At 56.3% G+C, this 20,501-nt stretch overlaps 1 protein-coding gene across 1 annotated transcript; it reads right to left on the bottom strand.

Annotated features, from left to right (window-relative positions):
• Positions 1–827: 827 nt before the first annotated feature.
• On the bottom strand, positions 828–11,589 carry LOC128903087 (uncharacterized). The gene is made up of 12 exons (XM_054186992.1): positions 11,418–11,589; positions 7,339–7,581; positions 6,512–6,754; positions 6,134–6,376; positions 4,582–4,818; positions 3,659–3,949; positions 3,219–3,316; positions 2,766–2,958; positions 2,026–2,134; positions 1,591–1,637; positions 1,086–1,157; positions 828–949 (listed from the first exon to the last, which is right to left on the bottom strand). Exons 1-12 carry the CDS (start codon positions 11,527–11,529, stop codon positions 828–830), a joined length of 2,010 nt encoding a protein of 669 aa, XP_054042967.1. The 5' UTR covers positions 11,530–11,589.
• Between the last annotated feature and the right edge of the window lie 8,912 nt (positions 11,590–20,501).

Here is a 20,501-nt window from a genome sequence, read left to right as displayed (position 1 = left end):
CAGCATCCAGGCTGCACCAGGCACCAGTATCCCAGAGAGCCAGAGAGGCAGTGGCTGCTGGAGGCTGCGCTGGGGCAGCCGCAGCTGAGATTGAGCAGCTCCCAAAGGGCACAGGGTGGGGATTTCCCAAGAGGGCCAGGGCCAACCGTACCTCACAGCAGGGGAAGTGAGCACCAAGACCAACAGAGCAGGTCACAGACCAACACAGAGGTCCAGCTAGACCTAGTCGAGACCACGCTACCTGTAGGATGGGGAGGAGGGAAAGCAGGAACACAAAACATTATGCTGGGAGCATGTAGCTTCTCAGATGTGCGTCCTCAGGACTGCCAGGGGCAGGAGAAGCTGAGCCCAAGCTTCTCCACAGGGACAGGGCTTTCACATCCAAAACAGGGAGGAACCATGACAAGGTGGGAGCTTTTGTGGGGCAGGCAGCCCCTGCAAACCAGAACAATTTATTGGTTGTTGGGACACAGCAGCACAGCTACGAGGGCAGCACGGTTGGACCAAACTCAAGCAGAGGCCAGGGTCTACGTGGATATGGGGATACAGAGTGCGGAAAGAGGGACTGGGACCCAGCGAGCTGCTTTGGTCTCAGAGGACACCTGCAGGCACCAGGATGAGGATGAGAGAACTTTGCCAGAACACTGGAGGACTGCCAGAACACATCCTTGCTGGCACAAGCGCGTCATCTCAGGCCTTGGGCTGCTCCTGATCTGTGACAGAAGATGCTTCATGAGGGAGGAAATTTGAGAGGGAGCAATAACCCAGCACAAGCTATATGAGGTCCTGCTTCCAGCCTGGGAAAACCAAGCCTGGAGAAGTGGCCATCAGCACTGAGCCGGGGACGTCAACCCCATCTTCTCCTCTCCCACACTGTTCTGAGAGTCTCCTGGGGACTCCAAGACAGCCAGGGTCTGAGGAAACGTCTCCCCAGCCTGGACACCTTTACCTGTGGACACCAACAGCACCCAGGGCAGAGGCTGCTGCATGCCCTCGGCAGCGTGGGGAGCTCACACCACCACAGCTGCCACTCTCCACCCTCTCCCTGCCATGTATGGGAACAGGCAGGGTACTCCGTGTCCTACCTGCATTTTCTCCTGTCAGAAGAGTGTCCTTGACCACACAGTAAATATCCAAATTCTCATAGGGCTGGAGCTCTGGTGGGATGACAGAAACAGCCTGAGAGCCCCGCGGTGATGGGAGAAGGAGCAGGACAGATGCAGGCAGGTGGCAGCCCTGGAGGCTGCAGGACATGCTGGGACACACACCAGCAGGACAGTGGCGCTCGGCAGAGGCACTGACTCCCCCAGGGATGGGCAAGCACAAGGGGCAGCTCCCAGCCCTCGCTGGAGACCCCAGCCAGAGCTGCTGGAAGAGCCAGCTGGAGGAGGTTCTCAACTGGGGATAATAAATGCAGGACATGCAGCTCTGGCAGGTCAGGCAGAGACAGCTGGACTGCCTGCAGCCACCACCGGAGGGCAAGAGGACATGCAGATGTTCTTCCCGATGGCCAGGCTCTCCCAGCACAGACCTGCACCTCTCACAGCTCTTACGCCAGCCCTACAGCTGTCTCTGTGATGGCAGCCATACCTGTGTAATGGTCCTCCTCGGCTTTGCTGGGCAAGGCCTTCCTTCTCCTGGGAAGGCAAAGGGCAGTCCTGAGTCAGGGGAGAGGACGAGGTGGCCCAAGGCTCTGCAGAACTCAGAGGCAGAGGCATGGAGAGCTCTGCACATCCTCCCTCTGGGCCTCTCACGAGCATCCCAGAGGGACAGCACTGGTGGCGGCAACAGCAACAAGGGATGGCGTCTCTGAGCATACATGGTCCCTGACCCAGCCCCAAGGTAGATGGTCATGAGCCCCAGCCAGCAGCCCTACAACTGAGACACAGTGAGACAGCCAGCTGTGTCCTTGGCACCCAGAGAAGGATGGGAGCAGCAAGGAGAATGCCCTTTCAATCCCCCGACGCCCCAAAGCACAGCATGGCCCGAGGCTGAGCAGCGACCCCAAGACTACCACCTACTCACCTGGACAGCACAAACCACAGGATCCCTGCAGACAGGGCGACCAGCACCAACACCACCACCACCACCGGCACCACCATCCCTGGCCACAAGCCCAGATGCTGCCCTGCAACTAACACACAGCCAGGAGTGGGTGCCAGTCTGGACCATGTGCCAGCCATTGCCCCAAGCTTGGTGTTGGGGGCGTGCACATCTGTAGACACATGTGTCCAGGCTCTGCTGTGCTGGATGCTCCAGGGACAGGCAGCGAGGCACGGTCTTCCCTTGCCCTCACGTCTGCTGGGCAAGGAAGAGGGACGGAGGCTCTGGACCACAGGGAATTGCCCCGTCTCACATACACAACCAGAGGGTCAGAACACCTCTCAACCAGGCTGTGCACAGCAAGAGGAGACACAGACCCAGACTCAGCAGCTCTCGTGCTGACCTTGAGCCCCTCATGCACCCGAATGCAGGGATGGGTATCATCATCTTCTTTAGTGGAAGAGTAGAGGGGCCAGCTCTGCTCTCACAGTCATAACCAGGGGCCGAAGCGATGCAGGTGCTCTGGGGACCAGGTGATGGACCCCCTGGAAGCAGGATTCACCCAGCCCCACAGCCCCCACCGTGGAGTCAGGCTCTCAAGGCTGCCCACGCTCCCTGCCCCTCTCTTGGTGGGTACAGGGTACGTGCACACACAGCTCTGGAACCCGCTCCAGACTCAGTGCTCGCCACCTCAACCAGACCCAGGGCAAAACAACCATTACCTGAGACGTAGGTCTGAAATTCCAGGAGTGACGCAGACCCAGCACCAGCCACCGTGAGGCCCTGCACTGTCACCGTGTATTTGCTGCCAGGTGCCTGACGAGGCGGCGTGTACTGAGTGACAGACTGGTTCACCATCACCTGCTTGAATTCAAGGAAGCTGCCATCCTGCGCTCTCCTCGCCGTGATGTTCAGCTAGAGGAAGGACAGGGAGCTGGTGGGGAGCAGCACCCTCCTCCCGCTCCTGCACAGGGCAGCTCTGCAGAGTGGGGCTGCTACTGCTGGCTGGGGACAGCAGGGGACCTGACCCCACCAGAAACACCAGCAGTGTAGAGCTGGTGTGCCCTGGCCAAGGAGGGATCACACCTCTCCCCAGGCTGCCTGCACAGAGCTCCAGGCACGGAGGTGCCTGGCAACATGAGGGGGACCGTGGGGAGTCCCTGGTCCTCCGGTACCTGGTATCCGATGATCTTCCCTTTGCATGAAGGCAGTGGCTCCCATGAGAGGGACCCTGTGTTGGGATCCAGCCACAGTTTCTTCGGTTTGTCCGGCACTGGAAGCACAGGAGGATGGGGTCATGCATCGAACCAGAAAGGAGGGTCTGTGCCCACAACAGGGTGCAGGCAGCTCCTGGCCCAGGGGACATGCTGCAAAGGGACGGCCCAAGTAGGGTTTGTCCCCCACAAAGGCTGCATGTTCCACAGCAACAGCAGCAATGGTGAGATGGGGAGGTGAATAGTGAGGAGGGGATGTGCTGTGCTCCAGACCCTTGCACAACCCCTTCCCCAGAGCCCCACAGGCTCTGAGTAGTCCCAATGCCAGGAACATCACTGCAGGGAGCAGATGCTTTGTTGGATGAAGGGCGCCTTTACCTGTCACGTGGGCAGACACATACCTGTTTCCTTTGTTGTGAAGAGCTGTGTGTACAGGACTGTGCTGGGGGCCAGGGAGATGGTGACACTGTAGACAGTGTAGGGCTGCAGAGGGGGACAGGTGAGTGTTCCCTCCTGGCCGTGGAGCATCTCCTCTCCCTTCACCTCCTCAGACTCACAGGGAGGGGAGGAAGGCACAGCCAAACGGCATGTGGCCCGCATGTGCTGGCAGATTTCAGGAGCCCTGCAGGTCCAGTTCAGTTTGATGCTGATGCTGGAAATCTCCAAGGTCCCAGGGACAACCTGGAAGTCCTCTGTGAAGGAAACATTGCAAGAAGGTCAATCCCCTCTCTTCTCCTCCCAGCCTTGCAGCCAACCTTCATCATCCCCACCGTTCCCTCACCAGCCTGTCTGCATGAGGCTACCCTGCCTTCTCCCAGACAACACTCAGGTACCGCCTGCACCTTCTCTGGCCCTGAATCATTCCCAGGGGTACTCTGGGTGATGCAGTGACTCTGGGAGAGTAAGGGCAAGTAATTGAGGCCTCTCTGAAGCTGCGGCTAGTGACTGGTCTGGTGCTTGTCCCTTTTACACCAGCAGTGACTTAGCCAAAACACCCATCGGCCAGACCAGGACCCTGTCCTCCTTTTTCTGGACTCTCATGTTCTTCTCCAGGCAGACCCATCTGGCTGGGCTGGGCACACTGCCTGTGTGCAGCAGTGAGGACTTGAACCCCTCGGCGCTGTGCTGGCTGCCCCAGCTGACAACAGCGCAGACACAAACCTGGGATGCATCACCAGCATTTTTCTCTGGAGTGAATGTCCATGCCATGGCCCGGCCACCCCGAGCACAGGGCACCAACTCTGTGAGACACATGTGGCACCGCTCTCCCTGCCTGGGGAGAACAGACTGTGAGCACTGGGGGGTGGCTGGTCCTCTCACTCACCCACACAGGTCAGGTTCCCCACCACAGGGTGCCAGCGGCCTGTGTGTTCCCTCACAATCCAGCCGCTGCGAGGAATCAGGGAGCCTTGATCTGGGTACAGCTTCACGCAGGCAATTTCCATAGCAGAAGACCAGTACCCTTCAGTGCATCTCATCTTCACCACTTCATTTGGGTTGTACAGCACCCGATCTGGGTCAAAGAGAAACTTGGGGTCCCACTGGGGCTTCTGGCATTTCCCTGCACCAAAAAGATGGGAAGGCATTAGCAGAACGGAGGGTGGCCTCACCGGGCATGTCAGAGGATGGAGCAGGGGATGCCCTCCCTGGCACAGCAGGCTGAGGGATGGAGCTCCAGGACACCACACAGAGCAGCCCTGCAACACCATGTCCCCAGGAAGGGGATGAGGGCAAGAAGGGCCCTGTGCTGCTTCCCCCAGGCCTCCCAGGAAAGTCTAGGAGGAGACAGAGCTCCAGAGGCTCGGGCCACAGTGCCAGTGCTCAAACTTTGCACTGGGATGGAGTGCTTAATATTTGGCCTGGGACCTCACAGACCCATTGGTCTTCCCTGGCAACATGTGACAACAAGGGCTGGCAGAGGCTACAAGGGGATTGGGCAGGTCACCCTGAGAGCTTGGGCCACACATGGAGCTGTCCCATGGCCCCTGCTCAAGAATCCAGAGGAGGAGCATCCCCTTCCCCTCCCACCCGTGTCCCCATATTCCCCATGCTTGCAGCTGTCTGCAGGCAACCAGCCCTGAGCCCTCTCACTGTGGCCCAGCTTGAGGGCTCACAGGGCATGTGGTGAGTCCCATTCCTGACTTTCAGCATGTCGTCCCAGGCTTCAAAACCAGCACAAGCTGGCCCTGGCCTCCCTCATGGAGGACCACAACATCTTGAGGCTTTATGAGAAGGCAACACAGCCTGAGCCCAAAAGATGGCTGCTGCAGTGATGGCATGTAGCAGGGACCAGGAAGGGAGACCGGCACATGGGGACGAGGCCAGGCCTTTGCCCTGACTGCACGGGCTGAGAGCACACAGGGGACACGGACCTGTGATCCCCCAGACCCTGACATGAGGCTCTCGGCCACCTTTACCACACATGACTGTCTGACCTCCAGCACGGTGGCCCACCTCCCCTCGGCACGTGCCCTTGCCAGAAGCCCTCACAGAGCCCCAAGTCACCCATGTACCTACACCAGAAACCTCCCAATCCTTTGTGAACCACAGGCTGGAGCCCTGCATCCTCGCAGCTCTGTCTTGGCCTGGCATGGACAGCTCTGGCCACTGCCCCCACCCCAATCCCAAAGCCCCTTCCTACCGGGACCCTCAGGGACTGAGGCTGGCACCAGGCACATCCCCACAGAGGGTCCCCCGCAGCCCTGGGGCAAGCACAGGGCAGGCTCAGGGGTTGACTCGACACAGCCCTCAGCAGCACCCACCATCTCCCTGGGCAGGCAGAGAGCCCAAAACCCGCTGTGCACACACAGCCTGCCTTCCCCTGCTCGGGAAGGGCAGAGCTGGGCAGCCAGGAGACCTCCCGATACTTTCCTTACCAAGGCACTCCACGTTGGACTGAATGCGGATCCAGGCACCGCTGCTGTCCCTTCCACGCCAGGCTTCCCTGTATACTGATTTCCCATGACTGATGGACTGGACTTCGCCTGAACATTTGATATGAGTGAAGGATGGCTGGAAATCCTTAGGGCAGCTCAGCATCACTTCTTCATTCTTCTTGTAATTCTCCTGGTCTGGTGTCAGCCGGAGTCTTGGATCCCACTGGGGTCTTTGGCACGTTTCTGGCAGAGGTGACAGTGGGTGTTAATTGGGGTGGGAGGTAACAAAGTAGGGTAGGGGTAGGTGGTGGCATATGAGCAATTGTTTGGTTTGTGGTAGAGCAGGGCAGCCACGAGAATTCCTGATGTCTTCCTTACCAACGCACTCCACGCCAGACTGAATGTGGATCCAGTCACCCCTGCTCCCCCTTCCCAGCCACGGGTCTCTGTATAACGGATTCCATTTGTTGGTGGCCTGGTCTTGCCCCAAACATTTTACGAGGGTGAAGGATGGCTGGAAATCCTTAGGGCAGCTCAGCACCACTTCTTCATTATTCTTGTAATTCTCCTGGTCTGGTGCCAATTGGAGTCTGGGGTCCCACTTGGGCCTTTGGCACGTTTCTGGCAGAGGTGAAAGTGAGTGTTACCACAGCCGGCAGCAGGGAGTTTCCTACATTGTCTCTCCCTACTCACCACCCCTGAGCACTGGGCTACCTCCACACAGCCATCCCCACACTCAGCACGGCTCTGTGCCTGGCCGGGGCAGCCCACATTCCCATCACCTGAGGGAGGGCACTGCTCTTCCCCCAGGGGCATCTCCCACAGCCTCCAGCCCCAAATGCCAAGGGCTGACCCAGCCCCATGCACTCAGGGCTCCCTTCACTCCCCTCCACACCAGTTCCTGGGGCTGCAGAAGATGTCCCCAGGGTCCCTCACCTGCACCAGCAGGCAGGGGCACACATAGACCTGTGCAGTCCGAGGTGGCAGCTGGAGGTGCTGCAAGGACCATGGCACCTTCGTGGACACCTCATTCCTGGCCCCAGATCCTACTCCAGGTCCTGGCGCCCATCAGCAGGGCCCCATGTTTGGCCTGCTCAGGAACCACTGCAAGAGCTGATGGCTTGCCCACCTGGGCAACATCACAACCAGCTGTCAAGGGTGAAGGTAGAGAGGGGACATGGGAGAGCTGCTGCTGCCTCACTTACCAACACACTCTACGGCTGTCTCAATGTACATCCAAGCACCTGTGCTGTTCCTGCCCCACCAGGCCTCTCCATAGACTGGTTCTCCAGAACTCATTCCCGTAAATTTCCTTGAACATTTGACCTTGGGGACGGATGGCTGAAGATCTCCAGGGCAGGTCAGCATCAGTTCTTCATTCTCTTCATAACTGCGTTTATTTGGTACAAACTGGACTCTTTTATCCCACTGGGGTTTTGTGCACTTTCCTGTCAGGACAAAAGTGTGAGAGTCCTTCTCAGGGACCGGGGATGCCCATGCATTGGAAGACAGATTGAAGAGCTCTTTGCCAGATCTTCATTGCACCCATAAATTCTCTGCTCTGTGGGAAAGTGGAGCCTGTGTCTCACTGGGATGCTGGCAGAGGGGAGGCAGACATCAGCACACTGGGAAGGGGGCAACTGTGTGTATGCAACTCAAAGGACATCACCCCAGAAGGCAGTGGCATGCTGGAGTTGAAGCTTACTTGTCTGTTTAGAGCTTTCCTATCCAACAGGCAACAGGAGAGGGACTGATTGGAGACTCTGAGTCAAGACTAGGAAAGAGAGTGACACTGTGGTGCAAGTGTGCGCACTTTCCCAGGTGAGAAAACGGACAACGTCTTTTTTAAACTACTCAGGGTCCGGCTTGGCTAAACAGGGAGCTGAGTTGCAGCACAAGAAGCAGTATATAGGAGGTGGAAGGTGAGGCTGCAAAGGAGCAAGAAAAGCACTGCCTCTGCATGCAGAGTTGGTGCTAGGAAAGCCCCACCTCAGCTGGAGCTGACCCTTGTAAGGGATGTCGGGGAACTCTGTGGTCACCAGGCAGCACTGATGATGGCTCTTAGAAGGGGAGCACTTCCCCATCCCAGACTTTGCCAGGGTATTTGTGAGTCCCAAAACTGCTGAAAAGATGAGGTTTTCTATCCTGACACAAGAGAGATACAAGGAGAGACTGAGCGAATATGGCTTATTTAGCTTGCAGAGAAGTAGGCTTGGCACTGCTCTCCCTCCTTGTGACTCTGAGCACTCACCCTGACACACACAAGAGTCCATCTGCTCCCACCCTGTGGCCAGGCACTGTTCAGGAGGACAGGCCTTATAATCATCCCTGTCTCCAGGACTCCCAAGCCTCCCCTGTGTCCCACCACCCATGGGATGCTTGAGACCCCATTCTCTTGGCCCCACTCGTGCCCAGGTGAGCAGTGCAGCAGTGATAGCCTCCCCAGCCAGAGCTCACCCAAACCCCAGAGAAGCTTCCTGAGGAAAAAAGCAGCACAAAGTGACAAAGCCTCAAGGTGAACACCTCCACCTACTCCTGCTCCTTCCAGTTCACAGCTGCAGCTCTCCATCTGGAGGCAGGAGACACTGGCCAAGAAGTTTTCCTGCCTTTGAACCTCTCCCCAGGATTACAGACCCCCAGCAGCTGCCTGCAATAAGGTGCTGAGACAAAAGATGCCCCAGCACTGCCAGGACATGGGGGAAAGCTGAGGCATCCAGGTCCCCCGTTTCTGGACTGTCGCCCCCATCTGCTGCCAGCTCAGGACCCAAGGGGTCAGGGGCTGCACGTACCCGTGCAGGTGGCAGTCCCATTCCACAAGGTCTGGGTCCCACTGGAAATGCATATGATGTAGGGAACTAATGGCACGTAATCCCCAGCACAGCTTAGCTGCACCAAATCAGTCAGGGCACAGCTGCTCTGGTTCAAGGTAAACAGGGAGAGCCCTGACTGTCACCAGGCTCTGGCATCATCCTTGGGGATGAGGAGGCCCCGTCCAGGGGGCTGCTGGTCTCACTCACTTCAGAGGGCTGGCAGAGATGAGCACCTGTCAGGATGAGGCCCCACACCCCAGGTGCATTAACCGTCCTTGCGCCTTCAGGTGCAGCACAGAAGGGTTATCTGCAGGCTCTCCTGACCACTGTCGTGCTGCAGAGGGATCCCAGCCAGCGGGATCCAGCAGCTCGGTGGATGCCGCTCTCTCCTGCTCTCTCTTCCACAAAGACAGAGGCTGTGGGAGTGCATCAGACCCAGTGGGCATCTGCTGCCATTCCACACACTCACAACGTGGCCCCTCGAGGCATCTTCCAGCACCAACAGCCTGCCCTCAGACCCCCACAGCTACGTTGACAGCACAGGACACAAAGCTCACATCCCACGCTGCACACACAGCCTTTTCTCTGCACTTCACCCAAAGCGAGCCTGCCTTCTCCTGCTCTGGTAGACGTGTCACCCAGACTTCCTCACCCACTGCAAACCAAGTCTGTGAGAAGGCATAGTGGTAGCAGGTGGCCTCCACTAAATTAGCATGAAACACCCCTCTTCAGCCACACGCATCTCCACAACTGACCGCTTCCTGCCAGCCGGCACTCATGGGGCTGCAAGCCTTTACACTGGAACAGGGGCAGTGCCACTCTTCCCTTATCTGCTAGCAGGTTTTCATGCCATCATCTCAACCCTGCACCCTGGACCTCCACCGCAAAGGACAGCGGCCGCCAGCCCCATCCTTTGCGATCGTGTGTGTTCTCCACATAGGAAACCTCTTCGCCTGCACATGCGTCCCTTCCAGCACCCTCACATCACACACTTCACTGCAACAGCGAAAAGCCTTGACAAACCTGAAAGCCTTGACTCAGTCTGAGCCCAAATAGACAACCACAACACGCACCTTCCCTCCTCCCATGATTAATCTCCCTAAAGCAGTCCACATGTCCTCATGTTCCTGCCCCAGCGTGACGTCCAGGATCCTTCCCACCCCAGCAGAGGTTGGGTGACCTGCCCAGCACCAAGAGTTTGACCAGGGACACCAGCTATCGGGGAGGAAAACCCTCAGCGGCAGGAAAACGAAACATGCTTCAAAAAGCAGATTTCCACCTGTGGGGAGGAACAGGTTTTTCCTGTTGGTTCTTGTCAGGAAATAGGTCCCAAAGGCTGGATGTCCCTGAGGTGCTCTACAATCTACAATCCCATAATTCAAATACCAATGTCCTCCTTTGGTGCTGCAGATACCAGTGACACAGCAGAGGATAACAGCCAGAACTTCAATTTGGTGTCCCACACATCTTCTACGGATGCAGATCCAAGACATCTCCCCCAGCCGCTCAGAGACAATGCCTCTACCGAGCCCATCACAGCCTCCCCCAGCTGGGACGCCTCAGGCCAAGGAGGGCAGAGCTGTGACTGTTGACAGGCCTTCTCAGGGATCAGCTGTAGGGAACAGGAGAAAGGGCCAGGAGCTGCCGCTGGGATCACAGGAACAGGCTCCATCCTGCCCTGGACAGCTGAGGGTACTGCTGGAAGGGGAGCATCCCTCCAGCCACGAATGACGGGTAACATGACTCATGACCCCTCCAATGTCTTGGTACGCCACTTCTGCTCCCATTTCCCTCCAGAGGGAATGACTCACACCTCAGGACCCCCACACCTTGCTGCAAAAAGCAACTGCTCCTGCTGTGCCCCATGGGGACCTCAACAGGTACTGGTAACCCTCGCACACAGCACACGGTCTCCACGGGAAAGACCACCGTCTCCATAGGAAGAGCCCAGCAGAGACCCAAGAGGTGCCCCTAAGCCCTCCTGGCAGGCAGAAGCAACAGAACAACACTGCTGAAGAACAATCCCACTGAACTACAGCTCACTGACCATGGGGACTATGGGAGAGAGCAGCATCCCAGCTAACACAGGGATTCATCTCACGGCTCCCCGTGCCTTTGCTGAGCATCTCCACCACCTTCCCCTGTGAACGGGATGCTGCTCTGATTGCCCCGGCAAGGCCACGTACCCCGGCTTTGTCTTTTGTCTGTGCAACAAGAACAGGCCACCTCCTGCTCCCAGGGACACTGCCCACTCCTCAAAGGGACATTGCAGCTCCCATGACCACAGGGGCTTTCCCAGCGCACCAAGGCTTCACCCCACCACAACCCAATGGATGCCCAGGTGTCTCAGGACCAGCTTCAGCCCTCCCCAGCACAGACGCTGTGGGCTGAAGGGGGTAAAGCTGCGTAGCAAACGTGCGGGGAGAGCAGCAGCAAAATGTTGCCTGTAAGAGAGAGGCACAACCCACCCTTACCTGCTTCCTTGGCTTCCCCCTGGTTCCTGGGGCCAGGGTCCTTCTGTATCCCTGCAGGCAGCTGAGGGGCAAGGACCAGGAGAAAGGCCAGAGCCACCCCTCGCAGGGCCATGCTGCCACAAAGTCCCCGGGCAGGACTCAGTCTGAGCTACCTGGGAGAGGCATCCGTGTAACCCAGCGCAGGAGAGGTGCAGACACAGAAATGAAACAGCCACGTAGGGAAATCACATGTGGTGCAAAGAAAGCTTCCTCTTTGGAAAGAGAGTGTCCTGCTGGCCACAGGGCTTCTTCTCGCCCATCTGCCCGCAAGCAGTAATAGGTCCAGCCTTGATGGGTTCTCCTGGGTGCCTCGGTCCAGCCGTTTGGCTGGCTACCTCAGGCCCCTGTAGCCCTGCTCCCACAAACACCTCCAAAACCTTCTCAGCTCTGCCTCACTCCTCTCTCACAGAATCACACAGAATCACAGAATGGTAGGGGTTGGAAGGGACCTCTGGAGATCATCTAGTAACCCCCCTGCAAGAGCAGGGTCACCTAGAGCAGGTTGCAAAGCAACATGTCCAGGTGGGTTTTGAATGTCTCCGCAGATAGAGACTCCACCACTTCTCTGGGCAGCCTGTTCCAGGGCTCTGCCACCCTCAAAGGAAAGAAGTTCCTCCTCATGTTGAGATGGAACTTCCTATGTTCGCGTGTGCGCCTGTTACCCGTGTGTCCTGTCACTGGGCACCACTGAAAAGAGCCTGGCCCCATCCTCCTGACCCCCACCCTTTAAGTATTTATAAGTGTTGATAAGATCCCCCCTCAGTCGTCTTTTTTCCAGACTGAAGAGACCCAAGTCCCTCAGCCTTTCTTCATAAGAGAGGTGTTCCAGTCCCCTAATCTTCTTCGTGGCTCTTTGCTGTACCCCCTCCAGCAGTTCCCTGTCCTTCTTGAACCGGGGAGCCCAGAACTGGACACAGTACTCCAGGTGCGGCCTCACCAAGGCACAGTAGAGGGGGAGGATGACCTCCCTCGACCTGCTGGCCACACTCTTCTTGATGCACCCCAGGATGCCATGGGCCTTCTTGGCCACAAGGGCACATTGCTGGCTCATGGCCATCCTGTTGTCCACCAGGACTCCCAGGTCTCTTTCCACCGAGCTGCTCTCCAGCAGGTCAGCCCCCAACCTCTACTGGTGCATGGGGTTATTCCTCCTCAGCTGCAGCACCCTACAATTGCCCTTATTGAATTTCATAAGGTTTCTCTCCGCCCAGCTCTCCAGCCTGTCCAGGTCTCGCTGAATGGCGGCACAGCCTTCCGGTGTGTCAGCCACCCCTCCAAGTTTTCTGTCATCAACGAATTTGCTGAGGGCGCACTCTATCCCTTCACCCAGGTCATTAATGAATATATTGAACAGGACTGGACCCAGTACTGACCCCTGCAGAACACCACTTGTCACTGACCTCCAACTAGACTCTGTCTCCCTAGTCACGACCCTCTGAGCTCTATCTTTCAAACAGTTTGCAATCCACCCCACTGTCCATTCATCTAACCCACACTTCCTAAGCTTCCCTATGAGGATGCTGTTAGAGACTGTGTCAAAAGCCTTGCTGAAGTCAAGGTAGACAATACCTACTGCCCTCCCCTCATCTATCCATCCAGTCATGCCATCATAGAAGGCTATCAGATCAGTCAGACGTGATTTCCCCTTGGTGAATCCGTGTTGACTACTTCCGATACCTTTCTTCTCCTTCACGTGCTTTGAGATAACACCCAGAACAAGCTGTTCCATCATCTTTACAGGGATGGAGGTGAGGCTGACCGGCCTGTGGTTCCCTGGGTCCTCCTTCTTGCCCTTTTTGAAGACTGGAGTGACATCGGCTTTCCTCCAGTCCTCAGGCACCTTGCCTGTTCTCCAGGACCTTTCAAAGATGATGGAGAGTGGCCCAGCAATGACTTCTGCCAGCTCCCTCAGCACTCTTGGGTGCCTTCCATTGGACTTGTGAATATCCAGTTTAATTAATTGTAATTAATTAATTGTAATTACTCTCCCTCCAGATCCAGTGGTGGATGTTGACAAAAGCACCCCTGGTTCACCTGCCCAAGCCCACACCAGGGGGCTCTCACCACAGCTGCGAGTGAGCCACCCCGATGTCACATCAGACCTTGCAGTGGTGAGGTAGGAAATCACTGCTCGTTATTCAGAGTGAAGGGTGAGCTCAAACCTCATCGCTCGTGTCCTGGTGTCCCCACGGCAAGGCTGCCATTCCAGCTGCGCTGGCCCCAGACAGACCCTAGGCAGAGCTCCCACAAAACCATGCAGCCATCCATGTCTCAGGCTGCAGGGCGTGCCAGGGCCTTTCCCTGAGAGCGGTAGTGAGAATACCTGTGTACGGTGTGACCCTACAACAGTGGACAGATTAAGGAAAATCAAGAAGTCTAAGAAATAGATAAGACTGGTGGAACTAGGCCTCACAGGGAGGGGAGGAAGGCACGGCCAAACGACACGTGGCCCGCATGTGCTGGCAGATTTCAGGGAGCCCATGTGTCCAGTTAAGTTTGATGCTGATGCTGGAAATCTCCAAGGTCCCAGGGACAACCTGGAAGTCCTCTGTGAAGGAAATATTGCAAGAGGGTCAATCCCCTCTCTTCTCCTCCCAGCCTTGCAGCCAACCTCCACCATCCCCACCGTTCCCTCACCAGACTGTCTGCATGAGGCTACCCTGCCTTCTCCCAGACAACACTCAGGCACCGCCTGCACCTTCTCTGGCCCTGAATCATTCCCAGGGGTACTCTGGGTGATGCAGTGACTCTGGGACGGTAAGGGCAAGTACTTGAGACTTCTTGTGCTCTTCTCCAGGCAGACCCATCTGGCTGGGCTGGGCACACTGCCTGTGTGCAGCAGTGAGGACTTGAACCCCTCGGCGCTGTGCTGGCTGCCCCAGCTGACAACAGCGCAGACACAAACCTGGGATGCATCACCAGCATTTTTCTCTGGAGTGAATGTCCATGCCATGGCCCGGCCACCCCGAGCACAGGGCACCAACTCTGTGAGACACATGTGGCACCGCTCTCCCTGCCTGGGGAGAACAGACTGTGAGCACTGGGGGGTGGCTGGTCCTCTCACTCACCCATACAGGTCAGGTTCCCCACCACAGGGTGCCAGTGGCCTGTGTCTTCCTTCATAATCCAGCCACTGCGAGGAATCAGGGAGTCTTGATCCGGGTACAGCTTCATGCAGGCAATTTCCATAGCAGAAGACCAGTACCCTTCAGTGCATCTCATCTTCACCACTTCATTTGGGTTGTACAGCACCCGATCTGGGTCAAAGAGAAACTTGGGGTCCCACTGGGGCTTCTGGCATTTCCCTGCACCAAAAAGATGGGAAGGCATTAGCAGAACGGAGGGTGGCCTCACCGGTCATGTCAAAGGATGGAGCAGGGGATGCCCTCCCTGGCACAGCAGGCTGAGGGATGGAGCTCCAGGACACCACACAGAGCAGCCCTGCAACACCATGTCCCCAGGAAGGGGATGAGGGCAAGAAGGGCCCTGTGCTGCTTCCCCCAGGCCTCCCAGGAAAGTCCTGGAGGAGCCAGAACACAGGGGACACGGGGTAGAGGTCCCAAAGGCTGGATGTCCCTGAGGTGCTCTACAATCTGAAAGGCTAGGCAGAAACACCCTTAGACAGAAGGATGATGGGGGATGCAGCAAGAGCACAGCCTGCCTTGGTCAGGAGGCTGATGATGACCTGCAATGCAAGAGGAGACAGGGACAGGCAGGTTGCTCTCCTAAGGGGGTAGAAATCAACAAGAAGAGCCACGGGCACTGTCAGCAAATAGCATGAGCCTTTGCTGTCTAGTTCTGGTCTACAAAATACATGTGGGTCATTCAGATGTTGGTGGCTATCACTGAACTGCAAGGATACGGGAGAAAAGAGCAAGTGAAAAAAGGACACGTCTATGGCAGACATGATTCCTCAATGACACTTGAGGAGAAATGACTGCAGTAAAACCATTGCAGGGGGCTCTGCTAGGTTCCAGGGCTTTCCTCGTGGTTCAGGTGAAGGCAAAGGCAAGCTCTGCCCTTGTCTGCAGCTCTGCTGTGCTACCCATAATTCAAATACCAATGTCCTCCTTTGGTGCTGCAGATACCAGTGACACAGCAGAGGATAACAGCCAGAACTTCAATTTGGTGTCCCACACATCTTCTATGGATGCAGATCCAAGACATCTCCCCCAGCCGCTCAGAGACAATGCCTCTACCGAGCCCATCACAGCCTCCCCCAGCTGGGACGCCTCAGGCCAAGGAGGGCAGAGCTGTGACTGTTGACAGGCCTTCTCAGGAATCAGCTGTAGGGAACAGGAGAAAGGGCCAGGAGCTGCCGCTGGGATCACAGGAACAGGCTCCATCCTGCCCTGGACAGCTGAGGGTACTGCTGGAAGGGGAGCATCCCTCCAGCCACGAATGACGGGTAACATGACTCATGACCCCTCCAATGTCTTGGTACGCCACTTCTGCTCCCATTTCCCTCCAGAGGGAATGACTCACACCTCAGGACCCCCACACCTTGCTGCAAAGAGCAACTGCTCCTGCTGTGCCCCATGGGGACCTCAACAGGTACTGGTAACCCTCGCACACAGCACACGGTCTCCACGGGAAAGACCACCGTCTCCATAGGAAGAGCCCAGCAGAGACCCTAAGCCCCTAAGCCCCTAAGCCCTCCTGGCAGGCAGAAGCAACAGAACAACACTGCTGAAGAACAATCCCACTGAACTACAGCTCACTGACCATGGGGACTATGGGAGAGAGCAGCATCCCAGCTAACACAGGGATTCATCTCACGGCTCCCCGTGCCTTTGCTGAGCATCTCCACCACCTTCCCCTGTGAACGGGATGCTGCTCTGATTGCCCCGGCAAGGCCACGTACCCCGGCTTTGTCTTTTGTCTGTGCAACAAGAACAGGCCACCTCCTGCTCCCAGGGACACTGCCCACTCCTCAAAGGGACATTGCAGCTCCCATGACCACAGGGGCTTTCCCAGCGCACCAAGGCTTCACCCCACCACAACCCAATGGATGCCCAGGTGTCTCAGGACCAGCTTCAGCCCTCCCCAGCACAGACGCTGTGGGCTGAAGGGGGTAAAGCTGCGTAGCAAACGTGCGGGGAGAGCAGCAGCAAAATGTTGCCTGTAAGAGAGAGGCACAACCCACCCTTACCTGCTTCCTTGGCTTCCCCCTGGTTCCTGGGGCCAGGGTCCTTCTGTATCCCTGCAGGCAGCCGAGGGGCAAGGACCAGGAGAAGGGCCAGAGCCACCCCTCGCAGGGCCATGCTGCCACAAAGTCCCCGGGCAGGACTCAATCTGAGCTACTTGGGAGAGGCATCCGTGTAACCCAGCGCAGGAGAGGTGCAGACACAGAAATGAAACAGCCACGTAGGGAAATCACATGTGGTGCAAAGAAAGCTTCCTCTTTGGAAAGAGAGTGTCCTGCTGGCCACAGGGCTTCTTCTCGCCCATCTGCCCGCAAGCAGTGACAGGTCCAGCCTTGATGGGTTCTCCTGGGTGCCTCGGTCCAGCCGTTTGGCTGGCTACCTCAGGCCCCTGTAGCCCTGCTCCCACAAACACCTCCAAAACCTTCTCAGCTCTGCCTCACTCCTCTCTCACAGAATCACACAGAATCACAGAATGGTAGGGGTTGGAAGGGACCTCTGGAGATCATCTAGTAACCCCCCTGCAAGAGCAGGGTCACCTAGAGCAGGTTGCAAAGCAACATGTCCAGGTGGGTTTTGAATGTCTCCGCAGATAGAGACTCCACCACTTCTCTGGGCAGCCTGTTCCAGGGCTCTGCCACCCTCAAAGGAAAGAAGTTCCTCCTCATGTTGAGATGGAACTTCCTATGTTCGCGTGTGCGCCTGTTACCCGTGTGTCCTGTCACTGGGCACCACTGAAAAGAGCCTGGCCCCATCCTCCTGACCCCCACCCTTTAAGTATTTATAAGTGTTGATAAGATCCCCCCTCAGTCGTCTTTTTTCCAGACTGAAGAGACCCAAGTCCCTCAGCCTTTCTTCATAAGAGAGGTGTTCCAGTCCCCTAATCTTCTTCGTGGCTCTTTGCTGTACCCCCTCCAGCAGTTCCCTGTCCTTCTTGAACCGGGGAGCCCAGAACTGGACACAGTACTCCAGGTGCGGCCTCACCAAGGCACAGTAGAGGGGGAGGATGACCTCCCTCGACCTGCTGGCCACACTCTTCTTGATGCACCCCAGGATGCCATGGGCCTTCTTGGCCACAAGGGCACATTGCTGGCTCATGGCCATCCTGTTGTCCACCACGACTCCCAGGTCTCTTTCCACAGAGCTGCTCTCCAGCAGGTCAGCCCCCAACCTCTACTGGTGCATGGGGTTATTCCTCCTCAGCTGCAGCACCCTACAATTGCCCTTATTGAATTTCATAAGGTTTCTCTCCGCCCAGCTCTCCAGCCTGTCCAGGTCTCGCTGAATGGCGGCACAGCCTTCCGGTGTGTCAGCCACCCCTCCAAGTTTTCTGTCATCAACGAATTTGCTGAGGGCGCACTCTATCCCTTCACCCAGGTCATTAATGAATATATTGAACAGGACTGGACCCAGTACTGACCCCTGCAGAACACCACTTGTCACTGACCTCCAACTAGACTCTGTCTCCCTAGTCACGACCCTCTGAGCTCTATCTTTCAAACAGTTTGCAATCCACCCCACTGTCCATTCATCTAACCCACACTTCCTAAGCTTCCCTATGAGGATGCTGTTAGAGACTGTGTCAAAAGCCTTGCTGAAGTCAAGGTAGACAATACCTACTGCCCTCCCCTCATCTATCCATCCAGTCATGCCATCATAGAAGGCTATCAGATCAGTCAGACGTGATTTCCCCTTGGTGAATCCGTGTTGACTACTTCCGATACCTTTCTTCTCCTTCACGTGCTTTGAGATAACACCCAGAACAAGCTGTTCCATCATCTTTACAGGGATGGAGGTGAGGCTGACCGGCCTGTGGTTCCCTGGGTCCTCCTTCTTGCCCTTTTTGAAGACTGGAGTGACATCGGCTTTCCTCCAGTCCTCAGGCACCTTGCCTGTTCTCCAGGACCTTTCAAAGATGATGGAGAGTGGCCCAGCAATGACTTCTGCCAGCTCCCTCAGCACTCTTGGGTGCCTTCCATTGGACTTGTGAATATCCAGTTTAATTAATTGTAATTAATTAATTGTAATTACTCTCCCTCCAGATCCAGTGGTGGATGTTGACAAAAGCACCCCTGGTTCACCTGCCCAAGCCCACACCAGGGGGCTCTCACCACAGCTGCGAGTGAGCCACCCCGATGCCACATCAGACCTTGCAGTGGTGAGGTAGGAAATCACTGCTCGTTATTCAGAGTGAAGGGTGAGCTCAAACCTCATCGCTCGTGTCCTGGTGTCCCCACGGCAAGGCTGCCATTCCAGCTGCGCTGGCTCCAGACAGACCCTAGGCAGAGCTCCCACAAAAACATGCAGCCATCCATGTCTCAGGCTGCAGGGCGTGCCAGGGCCTTTCCCTGAGAGCAGTAGTGAGAATACCTGTGTACGGTGTGACCAAGTAGATGATCTGCTCAGCTTGGTGGCCCATCTTTGAGAGGAAGTGGACAGGTTAAGGACCATCAGGGAGTCTAAGAAATAGATAGGACTGGCGGAGCTAGGCTCTGCCCTTTCTGAGACAGAAACAGGAACATCAACCAGAAGGAGACTGCACCCAAAGCCTGAAGTGCCCTTGCAGAACTGCTTCACAGCTCTGCAGCATGAAGAGGAAAGACCCTTTGCATGAGAAGAGGTGCTGGAGCAGAGTAAGGCAACCCGATCTGCTCCCCGTATAACAATCAACGCAATTAAGAAAGGACCTTGTGTGTTAGATCTCTCTTCTCAGAGGTACAGAGGCTGGATGCAGCGTCTAGGGAGGTGTGCTTCTTACCAGCGGCTCGTATTAGGGATGTCACTGAGAGACTACCAAGCCTTGTACAGTCCTCTGTCTATTATCTGCTGCTATTGTTTCACATGGGCACCAGTGATACAGCCAGAAGCAGTCTGAGGAATATCAAGAAGGACTACAGAGCCCGTGGAGCGGCAGTCAGGGACTCTGGGGTGCAGATAGTGTTTTCATCAATCCTCCTGGTCAAACGGAAGGGGGTTTGAACAGGTCAGTCAAATATGGCAAATCAACAAATGGCTGCAGGACTGGAGTCACAGCCAGGGGTTTGGCTCTATAGACCGTGGGACTCATTTTAAGAAAGCTGGTTTACTTTGGCCTGATGGGGTCCACTTGTCAGACAAGGAGAAGAGCACCTTCGGTCAGAGGCTTAGCAAGGTCATGAAGAGGGCTTTAAACTAGAGTTGCCAGGGGAGGGGAACCTCAATCCATCCCACTCCTACCAGTATAATGCCAATGACAGTAACAAATGCCCAGAAGCTGGAGAAGGGTTGCAGGTCAGCAGGAGAGCACCTGGAGTGCAGCACAAAGGAACACCAGTCAATGCAGCCAGTAAATCAGCTTCATCGGGGCATAACTTCAATGTCTCTGTGCAAACACAGGTAGCATGGGGAATAAACAGGAAGAGTTAAAGACGTGCGCAGACCTGTAGGGCTATGAACTTCTCATCATCATGGGACCTAGTTGAGACCACGCTACCTGTAGGATGGGGAGGAGGGAAAGCAGGAACACAAAACATTATGCTGGGAGCATGTAGCTTCTCAGATGTGCGTCCTCAGGACTGCCATGGGCAGGAGAAGCTGAGCCCAAGCTCCTCCACAGGGACAGGGCTTTCACATCCAAAACAGGGAGGAACCATGACAAGGTGGGAGCTTTTGTGGGGCAGGCAGCCCCTGCAAACCAGAACAATTTATTGGTTGTTGGGACACAGCAGCACAGCTACGAGGGCAGCACGGTTGGACCAAACTCAAGCAGAGGCCAGGGTCTACGTGGATATGGGGATACAGAGTGCGGAAAGAGGGACTGGGACCCAGCGAGCTGCTTTGGTCTCAGAGGACACCTGCAGGCACCAGGATGAGGATGAGAGAACTTTGCCAGAACACTGGAGGACTGCCAGAACATATCCTT

The sequence above is a fragment of the Rissa tridactyla genome, chromosome Z (genome assembly GCF_028500815.1).
Source record: "Rissa tridactyla isolate bRisTri1 chromosome Z, bRisTri1.patW.cur.20221130, whole genome shotgun sequence".
NCBI classification, from domain to species: Eukaryota; Metazoa; Chordata; class Aves; order Charadriiformes; family Laridae; genus Rissa; species Rissa tridactyla.
This window is presented reverse-complemented; position numbering and strand designations above follow the sequence as displayed.

Coding starts and splice junctions, on each gene's coding strand:
- LOC128903087 (XM_054186992.1), bottom strand. CDS start 11,529: ATGGCCCTGCGAGGGGTGGCTCTGGCCTTTCTCCTGGTCCTTGCCCCT. Junction 7,582..11,417: donor GGGGGAAGCCAAGGAAGCAG/GTAAGGGTGGGT, acceptor TTGTCCTGACAG/GAAAGTGCACAAAACCCCAG. Junction 6,755..7,338: donor GACAGCCGTAGAGTGTGTTG/GTAAGTGAGGCA, acceptor CACCTCTGCCAG/AAACGTGCCAAAGGCCCAAG.